The 13,827-nt window shown below is 43.4% G+C and overlaps 1 protein-coding gene across 1 annotated transcript in view; it reads left to right on the top strand.

The window, feature by feature from the left end:
* Positions 1-13,827, top strand: part of LOC104999867 (mucin-16-like) — a 116,103-nt gene that overhangs the window by 48,535 nt on the left and 53,741 nt on the right. Inside the window, 7 exon segments of the mRNA XM_010855496.1 lie at positions 3,323-3,495; positions 6,315-6,350; positions 6,566-6,631; positions 8,542-8,672; positions 8,769-8,836; positions 9,915-10,087; positions 13,409-13,444. Of these exon segments, the coding sequence (XP_010853798.1) occupies positions 3,323-3,495; positions 6,315-6,350; positions 6,566-6,631; positions 8,542-8,672; positions 8,769-8,836; positions 9,915-10,087; positions 13,409-13,444 (683 nt within the window).

Below are 13,827 nucleotides of genomic sequence, written 5' to 3'. Positions count from 1 at the left end.
AGCTTCCCACTAGCTATCTGTTTCACACATGGTAGTGTATACATGTCAGTGCTATGCTCTCCATTCATCCTACCATCCTCTTTCTCCCCTGTGTCCGCATGTCCTTTCTCTACATCTTCATCTCTATTCCTCCCCTGCAAATAGGTTCATCTGTGGCATTTTTCTAGATTTCATATATATGCATTAATATAACTTGTTTTTCTCTTTCTGACTTACTTCATTCTGTATGACAGACTCTAGGTCCATCCACATGACTACAAATGATCCAATTTTGTTCCTTTTTATGGCTGAGTAATATTTCATTGTTTGTATGTACCACATCTTCATTATCCATTCATCTGTTGATGGACATCTAGGTTGCTTCCACAAGACAAAGATATTTTTGAACCATCTTTCCCTTTATTTCTTCTTAACTCATTTTCTCTGTTTTTCTCCAAACTTGGTTGCCCACCCAACATGTGTTCCCAAAGAGTTGACCTCAGCCTTTGGATTTGCCCATGTGAAAATAAAATCCCCCCCTTTCAGGCTCCATGAAGGTTGTTACACCATGTCACAGCCAGCCATGGGGTGATTCATTCACAGTCTCCAAGGTCTATGATGCTCTTGGGTTTCCCTTCCACATGCTGTTGCTGTTCAGTTGCTAAGTCATGTCCAACTCTTTGGGACCCCATGGACTGCAGCATGCCAGGCTCCTCTGTCCTTCAGTATCTCCTGGAGTTTGCTCAAATTTATGTCCATTGAGTCAGTGATGCTATCTAACCATCTCATCCTCTGTTGCTCCCTTCTCCTCCTGCCTTCAACTTTCCCAGCATCAGGGTCTTTTTCCAATGAGTCTGCTCTTCACATCAGGTGGCCAAAGTATTGGAACTTTGGTATCTGTCCTTCCAATGAATATTCAGGGTTGATTTCCTTTAGAATTAACTGGTTTGATCACCTTGCAGTTCAAGGGACTCTCAGGAGTCTTTTTCAGCACCACAATTCCACATGCTCCCTATCCTAGAAATCTCTGTTGTCCTCCCTAAGATTTTTACATCCCCAACCCCAGGGCCCAAGCAGGACTCTGGTTACTGGAGTGGTCACTATCTGTATTTACCTTCATGAGTAGACAGGGAGTGTATTAAGGGCTGGTAGGTGAAACAATAAGTTTGAATCAATTAATAAAAAGAATGAGGATATTACTGAGCCATAAAAAGGGACAAAATTGGGTCATTTGCAGACATGTGGATGGACCTTGAGAGCATCATACAGAGTGAATAAGTCAGAAAGAGAAAAACAAATATCGTAAATTAACACGTGTGGAATCTAGAAAAATGGTATAGATGATTTTATTTACAAAACAGAAATAGAGACACAGATGTAAAGAACAAATAAATGGATACCAAGACAGAAGGGGGGATGGAAGGAATTGAAAGATTATGATTGACTTATATACACTACTGATCTGCTATGTATAAAATAGACAACTGATGGGAACATGCTGTATAGCACAGGGAGCTCTACTTAATGCATTCTGGTGACCTGAATGAGAAGGAAGTCCAAAAGGGAGGGTGTATATGTAAACATACGGCTAATTCACTTTTCTCTACAGTAGAAACTAACAAACATTGTAAAGCAGCTATACTCCAATAAAAATTAATTTAAAAAATTAAAACTTAAAAAAAAGAATGGGGATGAAAAGAAGAAATAGAGCTAAGGAGTAGCCCTGCAGAGTATTGCACTTAGGAGCTGGAGGGATCTGGAGCCCCACATAAGATGGAAAAAGATGTGTTAGAAAAAGCAGGTGAAATCCAGGGAAGAGTGCTGACCCAGGGACTTTTCTGGTGGTCCAGTGGCTAAGACTCCACACTCCCAATGCAGGGGGGCTGGGTTCCACCCCTGGTCAGGGAACTAGAGCCCACACATGTCGCAATGAAGACCTGGCACAGCCAAAACAATAAAATAAAACAAATAAATGGAGTATTACTCAGCCATTAAAAAGAATACATTTGAATCAGTTCTAATGAGGTGGATGAAACTGGAGCCTATTATACAGAGTGAAGTAAGCCAGAAAGAAAAACACCAATACAGTATACTAAGGCATATATATGGAATTTAGAAAGATGGTAACAATAACCCTGTGTACGAGACAGCAAAAGAGACATTGATGTATAGAACAGTCTTTTGGACTCTGTGGGAGAGGGAGAGGGTGGGAAGATTTGGGAGAATGGCATTGAAACATGTATAATATCATGTATGAAACGAGTTGCCAGTCCAGGTTTGATGCACAGTACTGGATGCTTGGGGCTGGTGCACTGGGACGACCCAGAGGGAGGGTATGGGGAGGGAGGAGGGAGGAAGGTTCAGGATGGGGAACACATGTATATCTGTGGTGGATTCGTTTCGATATTTGGCAAAACTAATACAATATTGTAAAGTTTAAAAATAAAATAAAATTAAAAAATAAAAAATAAAAATGAATAAAAAAAAGAAAATTCATAGAAGTAAAAATTGCCAGAAAACAAATAAAATATTAATATATTTCAGCATTACTGAAAAATTAGACAAATAAAAAAACTGCCTTCATTAATTAAAAAAAAAAAACAGGGAAGTGATCTTAAAAAGGGTAAAAATAAACATCTACAAAATGCAAATAGAGTTACAGATGTAGAGAACAAACTTATGGTTACCAGCAAGTAAGGTGTAGGGAGGGATAAATTGGAAGACAGGGATTGATATATACACACTACTCTATACAAAACAGATAACTCATTTTTATAAACAACTAAGGACCTATTCTCAGAGAAGGCAATGGCACCCCACTCCAGTACTCTTGCCTGGAAAATCCCAAGGACAGAGGAGCCTGGTGGGCTGCAGTCCATGGGGTCGCTAAGAGTCGGACACGACTGAAGCGACTTCACTTTCACTTTTCATTTTCATGCATTGGAGAAGGAAACAGCAACCCACTCCAGTGTTCTTGCCTGGAGAATCCCAGGGATGGGGGAGCCTGGTGGGCTGCCGTCTATGGGGTCACACACAGTAGGATACGACTGAAGCGACTTAGCAACTTAGCAAGGGCCTACTCTATACCACATGGAGCTCTGCTCAATACTCTTTAATGGCCTAGGTCTATATGGGAAAAGAATCTTAAAAGAAGTGGATACATGTGTAACTAATTCCCTTTGCTGTACAGCAGAAACTAACACAAAATTGTAAGTCAACTATCCTCCAAAAAGAATTTTTAAAAAATAAAACCAAGGAGTACAATTGAAGGGGAAGCAATGTGAAGAGCATCCAACCTTTAAGCGTCCTTCATGTTTCTGTTCCTGTGTCCCTTCTTCCCCAGGGCTGATAAGGATGAAACAAGCACCAGGATGGATGCTGTCTGCACGTACCGCTCAGATCCCACAGGCTTCAGGCTGGACACGGAACGTCTGTATTGGGAACTAAGCCAGCAGACCCAGGGTGTCACTCGGCTGGACCACTACACCCTGGACAGGAACAGTCTCTATGTCAATGGTGAGTAGCTCTGCGCTAGCTGGGGTCTCGTCCCTCTCCCCAGATGGGGCCTCTTTGCAGTGTGATTTCTCTGTACCCACTTTCATGGTTCTGGAACAACCTAGAATTTCCATAGGGACTCAGTTCTCTCCCCTCAGAACAACTTAAAAGGAACTTTTCAGATCTGGAAATAAAGATTCCCTCCAAGTCTTCTTCATTCCAATGACCTTTCACAGAAGCCCAAATGAAACACGCAGACATCTAGGAAGAAAGCAAGCCCACGGCAGTGACTGGGGTTAACTCTTCCCCGAGAAACAATGAGTTTGCAATGCAGTGACTAATCCTCACGTCTTTATTTTCCCAATAACAGCTTGTGGTCCTTTACTCACTCTCCAAGGCTCTGCTGGAACTAAACCCCACCTAAGAAATAAACAACAAAGCTGTTAGTAATGTTTTTTAGCAACAAATTCCTTTGCAATAATGCTCTTAGCCACAATACCTACAATAACACCTGTACTAAAGGCTAGTATATATTGAAGGACCCATGTTCTAGAGCATATGTATTATGCCTTGGTAAAACTGCCCAACATGGAGTTTTATGTATATTTGGACTTTTATGTATATTTGGGAGTTTTATGTATATTTTTGGAGTTTTATGTATATTTTACAGAGGAACAAACAAGGCTCAGGAAGAGAAATCCATTTTTCCAAGACCAGACAAACTAATACAATTGGTAGAATTGGGACTCAAACCTAAATTGACTGTAAAATCTAAGCCCTCCTAATTACTAGGCTACACTCCAGACTAACCCAGCTAAATACCAAGCTCAAATATTGGGATGGAAAAGCATATTAAAGGACTTCTAGGGACTTCCCTGGTGATCCAGTGGCTAAGACTCCACACTCCCAATGCAGGGGACCCAGGTTTGATCCCTGGTCAGGGAACTCGATCCCACATGCTGCACTTAAGAGTTCACATGCCACAGGTAAAGACCCCATGTGACACAATTAAGCCCCAACACAGCCAAATAAACAAGTAAATAGAAACAAATATTCAAAAAATAAAGGACCTCTAATATGACAATTTAAACTAATTAATTATGTCCTCATTATATCAACTTGGACAATGTCTTTCTTCTTGGATTAAAATCTGTTTTGTATTTCAGTAGTCCTTAAGAATTACCTAAAAGCAGTAATTAACTACTGTGGGTTTTGGTGAATTACAGGTCTTGCTTCAGTTAAGCCCTGGTCCTGCCTTTTACTTACTCTGTGGCCCTGGGCAAGTCATGACCTCTCTAGACTTTTGTCCATTTTTTAGAGTGAAGTTCTTTTTTAAAGTCATCTAAGATTAGTGTGAGGGTCAAATGAGATAAACCTGAATAATTCAAGTTAACTGGGCACCATGTGGCCCAGTCTCAGAGAGGAGTTTTATTTCAATAAACCCATTCAAACCATCAAATACAAAATAAGTTTCAGTTACATTTCTTTGTTGTTATTATTTATTCTCTAAGTCATTTCCGACTCATTTGCAACTCCATGGACTGTAGCCCACCAGGTTCCTCTGTCCATGGGATTTCCCAGGCAAGAATATTGGAGTGGATTGCCATTTCCTTCTGGGGATCTTTCCTACCCAGGGATCAAACCCATGTCTCCCACATAGGTAGACAGGTTCTTAACCATTGAGTCACCAAAGAGGATCCTAGCCATGATCCAGAACCATACTTATTCAAATCCTCTTTCCCTCATTTTCTCTTATTCTCCAACTTTATACTCTCTGGCTGGCCCCCAAGTCTCTCTCTTTCTTCCTCTCTCTCACTATCTCAATCCCAACATCACAGAAGTCCAAGAACTATGCTGTCAAAGCTCAAGCTTTGTCTTTGGAGAGTTGGGGAGTGGGAGAATCTCAAAGCACAAGGACAAAATTATATATCATGGATGAAGAAACAAAAACAAGGCTGAAAACACTCACAGGAAATTGTTGTCCTTGTTCATTTGATAAAGCTCCAGTGGCTCAGATGGTAAAGAAGATGCCTGCTATGTGGGAGACCCGGGTTCAGACCCTGGGTCAGGAAGACCCCCTGGAGAAGGAAATGGCAACCCACTCCATTGAGATAGTGACAGAAAGAGAGAGAAAGAGAGACTTGGGGGTCAGCCAGAGAGCATAAAGTTGGAGAATAAGAGAAAATGGGGGAAAGAGGATTTGAATAAGTATGGTTCTAGATCGTGGATAGGGTCCTCTTGGGTGGTTCAGTGGTAAAGAACCCATCTACCTATGCAGGAGACATGGGTTCAGTCCTTGGGTTGGGAAGATCTCCTGGAGAAGGGAATGGCAACCCACTCCAGTTTTCTTGCCTAGAAAATTCCATGGACAGGTCCATGAGGTGGCAAAGAATTGGACATGACTGAGAGACTAACACATTCATTTGGTGAGGTTGATAATATTCCAGGCAGCTGGTAAATTCCAAAAAAAACTGAGAGTGGTTTGATCATTGTCTTCTTTGAGGTTAATGGTTATGAGGATGAAATTAATCAGAAGGACCAGAGTAAGAGGCAGTTCACTCACAAAGAGTAACCATCAGGACCTCCCAAGTGGTCAAGTGATTAAGACTCTGCCCTCCCAATGCAGGGGGCACAGGTTCGATCTGTAGTCAGGGACCTAAGATCCCACATGCTGCACTGTGTGGCCAAAAAATTTAAAAAAAAGAACCATCATTATTTATTGGTGAATCTCAAAGAAAATACTCAGTAAGGTCTGTAAGTTTGTGTTTCTAGTTCTACACTTCACTCCTTTCTTAATGTTCTCCCATCATCTTATGCTTTCTTTCTGCCTCTCCTTGCAGGTTACAACCATCGGTACTGGATCCCCACCACCAGCAGTGAGTAATGAGGGCTCAAATGTTTCCATGACCCTGGGACCCTTCCACCCTAAACCTGCTCCCTTTCCCATTCCCCATTCCCCAAATCCTCAGCCCCACAATAGCCTCAGACCAGCAGAAGTCTCATGTTAAGCCAAGGAACAGATATAAGTTTCCATCAACCACTGTTACCTCTCATAGCTTTATGAAAGGCCCCAACAGTTTTATTCTTTCAGCTCCAATGACCTCCACCTTCTCTCCAGGACCTCCAGCATCTCCAACTTCCATCCCTAGCTCTACAGGTAAGAATCTAATCTTTGGATCTCATGAAACTTCAACTTCCATTCAATGGCTGATGGATTCTTGCATGGTCTGGACTCTGATGCCCACACAGCCTCAGCCCATCCCACTGTCTACCCTGCTCTCTAGTCCAGCCTCATTTCTGTTCCTGCAGGGCCCAAACATCCATCCATCCTTACTGTTCTTGGAACTTACTGTTCTAGGAACTCAGCTGTGCTTGGTTCTTCCTTGTTCTCCAGATCTCATCTCAGCATGTTCTTCTCAGACACCACCTCCTAGAAAATAGCTTTTCCCTAGCTGATCTCTATTCTATTTGTATGAACAGTTCCTTCCTGGAAATTACTGCTATTCTGTTACCAGGAATGTGGAGGAAAGGGAACCCTTGTACACTGTTAATGGGAATGTAAATTGATGTAGCCACTGAGCAAAACAGTATATAGAGGTTTCTCAAAAAACTAGAAGTAGAAGCACTATATGATCCAGCAGTTTAACTCGGGTATATATAGCCAAAGAAAACAAAAACACTGATTTGAAAAGACACTGCACTCCCAACGTTCAGAACAGCACTGTTTATAATTGTCAAGTTATGAAGGCAACCTAAGTGTCCATCAACAGATGAATCAATAAAGATCTCACACACACACACACACACACACACACACCATGGAATACTACTCCATCTTAAACAAGAATGAAATTTTGCCATTTGTTAGCAACCTGGATGGACTTGAAGGGCATTACGCTTAGTAAAATAAATCAGACAGAGAAAGACAAGTACTGTATGATATCACCTATATGTGGAATCTAAAAAAATACAACAAACTAGTTAATATAATAAAAAAGAAGCTGACTCACAGGTATAGAGAAGAAAGTAGTGGTTATCAGTGGGAGTTGGGGAAGGGCGATACAGAGGTGGGGAGGGGGAGATACAAACTATTGGGTGTAAGATAGAGTCAAGTATGTATTGTACAGCACAGGGAATGTAGCCAATATTTTGTAATACCTGTAAATGGAAATAGTTGCAAATTTAAAACTGTGTAAAATTTTTCAAATCATTCAAAAAAATTTTAGTAAATGTAGACTTGTCCATGAAATATATAAGATGCACTTTTTTTTCAATTTTTATTAGGATATGTTGTGTTAGTTTCAGGTGTACAACAAAGTTCTACATATATCTATATCCACTCTTTTTTTAGATTCTTTTCCCATATAGACTATATAATGACCCATATAGGTCATTACAGAGTGTTGAGTTCCCTGTGATATACAGCAGGTCCTTATTAGTGATCTATTTTATATATAATAGTGTATATATTGGAGAAGGAAATGGCAACCCACTCCAGTGTCCTTGACTGGAGAATCCCAGGGACGGAGGAGCCTGGTGGGCTTCTGTCTATGGGGTCGCACAGAGTTGGACATGACTGAAGCGACTTAGCAGCAGTGTATATATGTCAATTTCAATCTTCCAGTTTATTCTTCCCTCCCTCCTTCCCCCTCTGGTAACCATAAGTTAGGATTAATAAATATATAAAATGCACATTTTAAAAAGTTACTGCTATTTTGATTTTCTTGACCTTTTTTCAAGTATTTGTGGCCTAAAGCTTGAGCTCAAAAGGTCTTGGTACCTCCTGTTCCTTCCTACAAAATAGCCCACAACATGTCAACCTTTTGGACACTCTGAGATAAGAGAGTTGAGGTTCCCTTTCAAGTTGATGTCACACCTCTAAGACAAAGGTCCCTTCTCCTCCTCTAGCTGACTGAGCAGTGGGGGGTATCCCAGTGGGCCATCTCAGTCTGACTCACCTACTGAACAGTGATGCCCAGAGAGATGCCACTAGTCCCTCCTACGCCCCTGCCCTGAACAGCTCAGACCTAAGACTGACAGGTCTCTTCTCTCTCTTTCTCCCTCCAGTTGCAGACATGGGCCCAGCCCTGGTGCCGTTCACCCTTAATTTCACCGTCACCAACCTGTTCTATACCCCAGACATGGGGCACCGAGGATCCGAGAAGTTCAACTTCACTGAGAAGGTTCTGAATCACCTGGTAAGAGCCCTTCAGTCCCTGTGCTGGCCTGCCTTGTCCTCACCCCACCCGGCACCTTGGCTCCTCCCACTCATCTCCCTCTCACCTCCCCCTCAGCTTGGTCCTCTGCTCAAGAACACCAGTGTCGGCCCACTCTACTCTAACTGCAGACTGACCCTGCTCAGGTAAGGCAAGGCACCCCCACCTCCACACGCACACACAACCTGAGGGCTGCACTGTTACAGGCCAGCTCACCTGGAGGGGAAGACCTGTGGTTTATGATGTGGTGGGGCAGCTGTTGTTTAGTCGCTCAGTCGTATCAGACTCTTTGAGACCCCATGGATAGTAACCCGCCAGGCCCCTCTGTCCATGGGAGTCTCCAGGCAAGAATACTGGAACGGGTTGCCGTTTCCTCCTCCAGGGGATCTTCCCAACCAAGGGATCGAATCTGCACCTCCTCTGTCTCCTGCATTGGCAGGAGGATTCATTAAGAGAGAGACTGTTACCAACCAGGGTTCTTGTCCTTAACAGAAATTGATCAGATGCCAGACAGGAAATTCAGGCAAGGCTTTATTGGAGTTCCCGCGGAAGCAGTAGGGGGTGAGAGCAAGCAACGGTTCCCTTTGTTTGCTCCCCGAGGTCACCGCTCTGGCCCTTATATGAGCTGAGGATAGGGGTGCTTCCAGGGGGTCAGGCCAGAGCGGTGACCTGGGTGGTCTGCCCACCGATTTGGTGGTGCTGTGTGCAAGGTGCATGCGTAGTATCCTATTTTTGCTCCCAAACCCCTGTTTTTGTTAAGTGACAGTTGGGTTGGGTTTTTTTTGTTTGTTCTCTTTGTATTTTGTTGTCTATAATTTGCCCCAACAGCTGGGGCAGTGGTAAAGAATCTGCCTGCCAATGTAAGAGATGCAGGGGACATGGGTTCAATCCCTGGGTGGAGAAGATCCCCTGAAGAAGGAAATGACAACCCACTCCAGTATTCTTGCCTGGGAAATCCCATGGACAGAGGTGCCTGGCAGGCTACAATCCATGGGGTCACAAATAGACACAACTGAGCAACTGAGCACAGGCACAAAAACACTCAGTTATTTTTAGCCCATTATATTTTCTTCATACTTTATTGCTGGAGGAGACATTTGTCCAAGTGCAAGCCCTGCATCAAAGAGTCTTACATCCCAGGTCCCAGCCTATTTCAAGATGAACAAAGTATATAACTCACCCACATCTCTGAATGTCCCTATTCCTCTGTTCCTGCCATCCTAGGACTGAAAAGGATGGAGCAGCAACTGGAGTGGATGCCATCTGCACCTACCATCCTGACCCCACACATCCTGGGCTGGACAGAGAAAAGTTGTACTGGGAGCTGAGTCAGCTGACTCATGGTGTCACCAGGATGGGCAAATACACTCTGGACAGTAACAGCCTCTATGTCAATGGTGAGTGTCCGTGTTGCAGCCAGGGTTTCCTACAGTCCCATGTCTCTCTATACCAATAGTTCTCAACCTGGGAAGATTCTGCATCCCAGGGGATATTTGACCATGTCTGGAGACAGTTTTCAAGTCATCACTGGGGGGGGTGCTAGTGACATTTAGTGGTTAGAGACCAGAAGTGCTACTAAACATTTCTTGTTCAGTCACCAAGTCGTGTCTGACTCTTCGAGACCCAAAGGACTGCCGCAGGCCAGGCTTTCCTGTCCGCCACCATCTTCTGGAGTTTGCCCAAGTTCATGTCCATTGAATCGGTGATACCATCCAACCATCTCATTCTCTGTCGCCCTCTTCTCCTTCTGCCTTCAATCTTTCCCAGCATCAGGGTCTTACTAAACATCCCACAATGCAAAAGGCAGCCTCCCCACCATGAAGAACTCTCTTGACCAGTGGTCCTCAGCCTTTTTGACACCTGGGACTGGTTTTGAGGAAGAAAATTTTCCCACGAACCAGAGTGGAGGTGGAGGGGGGATGGTTTGATTCAAGCACATTACGCTTATTGCACACTTTATTAATTGTGATATGTAATGAAATATATACCTGAGCTTCCCAGGTAGCTCAGTGGTAAAGACGCTGCCTGCCCATGCAGGAGATTCGAGTTTGATTCCTGGGTTGGGAAGGTCCCCTGGAGGAGGAAATGGCAACCCACTCCAGTATTCTTGCCTGGAAAATTCCATGGACAGAGGAGCCTGGTGGGCTACAGTCCATGGGGTCGCAAAGAGTAGAACGTGATGGAGCATGCACTCATGCAACACACCGCAGCAGCAGTGGCCTCGGTGCCCCAAGACTAATAACTGCAACCGTAGCTAATTTGTACCAAAAGTTTCTTCTGTGCCAGGAATTATGATAAGGACTTTATTTATGTGATCTCATATTTATTTTATCCCAAACTCTGTGACTTATTCCACTCATTTTTACAGACAGCCATCATGCATTCAGGCAGGAAATCATTTGCCCCAGATAACCCATCCATAATGCAAGGGAGAGTCAAGACTCAAATGGAAGGTTAAGTCTAAATTCCAAGTTCTGAACCACAAGGCAACACTGTAGACCATCCAGTGCAAGCCTGTCAGGACAGGAAGAGAGAGGGTTTGATGATCTCTAGCCAGCAATCCAACCTGATGCTTGATTAGTTATTTCCCTTCTATGTCAGCTTGGAAATGTCCTTTCTATATGGTTTGGAATATATATTTTACTGGATTGACAATAACACATCCTGTGTGGTGTCTATAGAAGGTTTAACTCCAGGATTGGGACTAACTGAAAGCATATTAATAGCATGGAGATTGATGAGTGACAGACCTCTGTTTTATGTGACGCTGGACAAGCCATGTGACCTCTCCAGGCTCTAAGGCCCCATCTATAGAATGGACTAAACACACATACCACACAGGATTGTCCTGACAATCAAATGAGATGATCTAGCAACAATCCAAGTAAATCACGGAGCTCCCCTTAGTCCAGCCTTCACTCGCATCTCCCAGAGAGTATCAGAGACATGCATTCCATGATGGAGGGAACATCATAAAAAAAATTCTCTTCTCGACTCACAGACTTAGAGAATGAATTTATGGTTGCCGGGGTAGGGTCAGAGGATGGGTGAAAGGGACAGCTAGGGAGTTTGGGATGGACATGTACACACTGCTATATTTTAAATGGATAACCAACAGGGACCTACTGTATAGCACAGGGAACTCTGCTCAATGTTATGTAGCAGGCTAGATGGGAGGGGAGTTTGGGGGAGAATGGATACATGTATATGTATGGCTGAGTCCCTTCACTGTTTGTCTGGAACTATCATGACATTGTTAATCCAATATACACCAATACAAAATAAAAAGTTAAAAAAATAAAGTGCATCATCATTGAAAAAAAAAAGAAATTCTCTTTTCCCCAGTTTCTTTCAGGCTCCAATCTTTCTACCATTCATCTGACTTTTGAGTCTATTCTCTTTCTCACTGCTGCCTCTGCTGCTAAGTCACTTCAGTCGTATCCGACTCTGTGCGACCCCATAGACGGCAGCCTACCAGACTCCCCCATCCCTGGGATTCTCCAGGCAAGAACACTGGAGTGGATTGCTATTTCCTTCTCCAATGCATGAAGGTGAAAAGTGAAAGTGAAGTCGCTAAGTCGTGTCCAACTCTTAGCGACCCCATGGACGGCAGCCTACCAGGCTCCTCCGTCCATGGGATTTTCCAGACAAGAGTACTGGAGTGGGGTGCCATTGCCTTCTCCCTCTTTCTCACTACCCAACCCCAGATCCAAATTTTCTCTATTTTGAACCGCATGCATCCCCTTTCTTCCATCTCACTGTACCTTTATCACCACATACCGCTCTCCCCACCTGCCACAATTTTGTCAATTCTACATCACACACACACACACAACACTCAAAGAAAAAAAACAGAAACTAAGCCAGAAAAGACCATACTATCATAAAAATTTTGTAGTGGCAGAGAAGGTGAAAGAGCAAGGACAAAATTGTCTTTAGAGATTGAGAGAGCAAAGGCTTGGAACACACACTCATTCATAAATTTGCCCCATTATCTTTATAGTGTTTAGCATTACTTCTGATGCATTCCCAATACATAGAGCCAGATATTATTAATGCATTTTAGTTTTGGCAATAATTTCTACTGTACAGCAAAATGAATCAGCCATACATATTCATATATCCCCTCCTTTTTGGACTTCCTTCCCATTCAGGTCACCAAAGCACCTTGAGTAGAGTTCTCTGTGCTATAAAGTAGGTTCTTATTAGTTATCTATTTTATACATAGTATCAATAGTGTATACAGGTCAATCCCTATCTCCCAATTCCTCCCATTCTGCCTTTCCCCCTTGGTGTTCATACACTGGTTGGATGGCATTACTGGCTTAATGGACATGTGTCTGAGCAAACTCTGGGAGATAGTGAAGGACAGGAAAGCCTAATGTGCTCCAGTCCATGCTGCTGCAGAGAGTCAGACACAACTTAGTGACTGAACAACATCTATACGTTTGTTTTCTGTATCTGTATACAGTCGAAGCTAACACAACATTGTAAAGCAACTATATTCCAATAAAAAATTAATTTAAAACACTTTAGCAATAACAATAGTAAGGATGTTCGTTGTTATTTTCAAAGGACAAGGCACAGGTCACAGAATAAGATGTAACCATTATTGTTCACGCAGATCTCAGGGAATTTGTTAATTTCATTTCTAGGTCTGCCATCCAACTCCTTAACATCATAACAGTCCTTCTGTACTCTTTTCTCCATTTCTGCAGGTTATAACCGTCAGTACTGGATGCCCACCCCCAGCAGTGAGTATTTCACACTGTGTCTCTTCAATGCCCGCTGGACCCTTATTCCCCAGAGCACATCTTTCAAGAGAGAAATTCCCAATGCCTCCTCCCTAAATGCCCAGCCGTAGCCTCAGAGCAGCTCCTAACCTACTCAAGTTCTTGTTCTGAGTCGAGATAGAAACTCAGGGACTTCCCTCTTGGTCCAGTGGTTAAGACTTCGCCTCCAGTGCAGACGGTGTGGGTTTGATCCCTGGTCGGGGAGCCTGCATGCTTGCTCAGTTGTGTCCAACTCTTTGTGACCCCATGGACTATAGCCCAACAGGCACCTCTGTCCATGGGATTCTCCAGGCAGGGATACTGGAGCGGGTTGCCATGCCCTTCTCTAGAGGATCTTCCCAACC

The sequence above is a fragment of the Bison bison genome, unplaced genomic scaffold (genome assembly GCF_000754665.1).
Source record: "Bison bison bison isolate TAMUID 2011002044 unplaced genomic scaffold, Bison_UMD1.0 scf7180017864365, whole genome shotgun sequence".
NCBI lineage: Eukaryota > Metazoa > Chordata > Mammalia > Artiodactyla > Bovidae > Bison > Bison bison.
The sequence above is the reverse complement of the archived record's forward strand: the minus strand, read 5'-3'. Positions and strand labels throughout refer to the sequence as shown.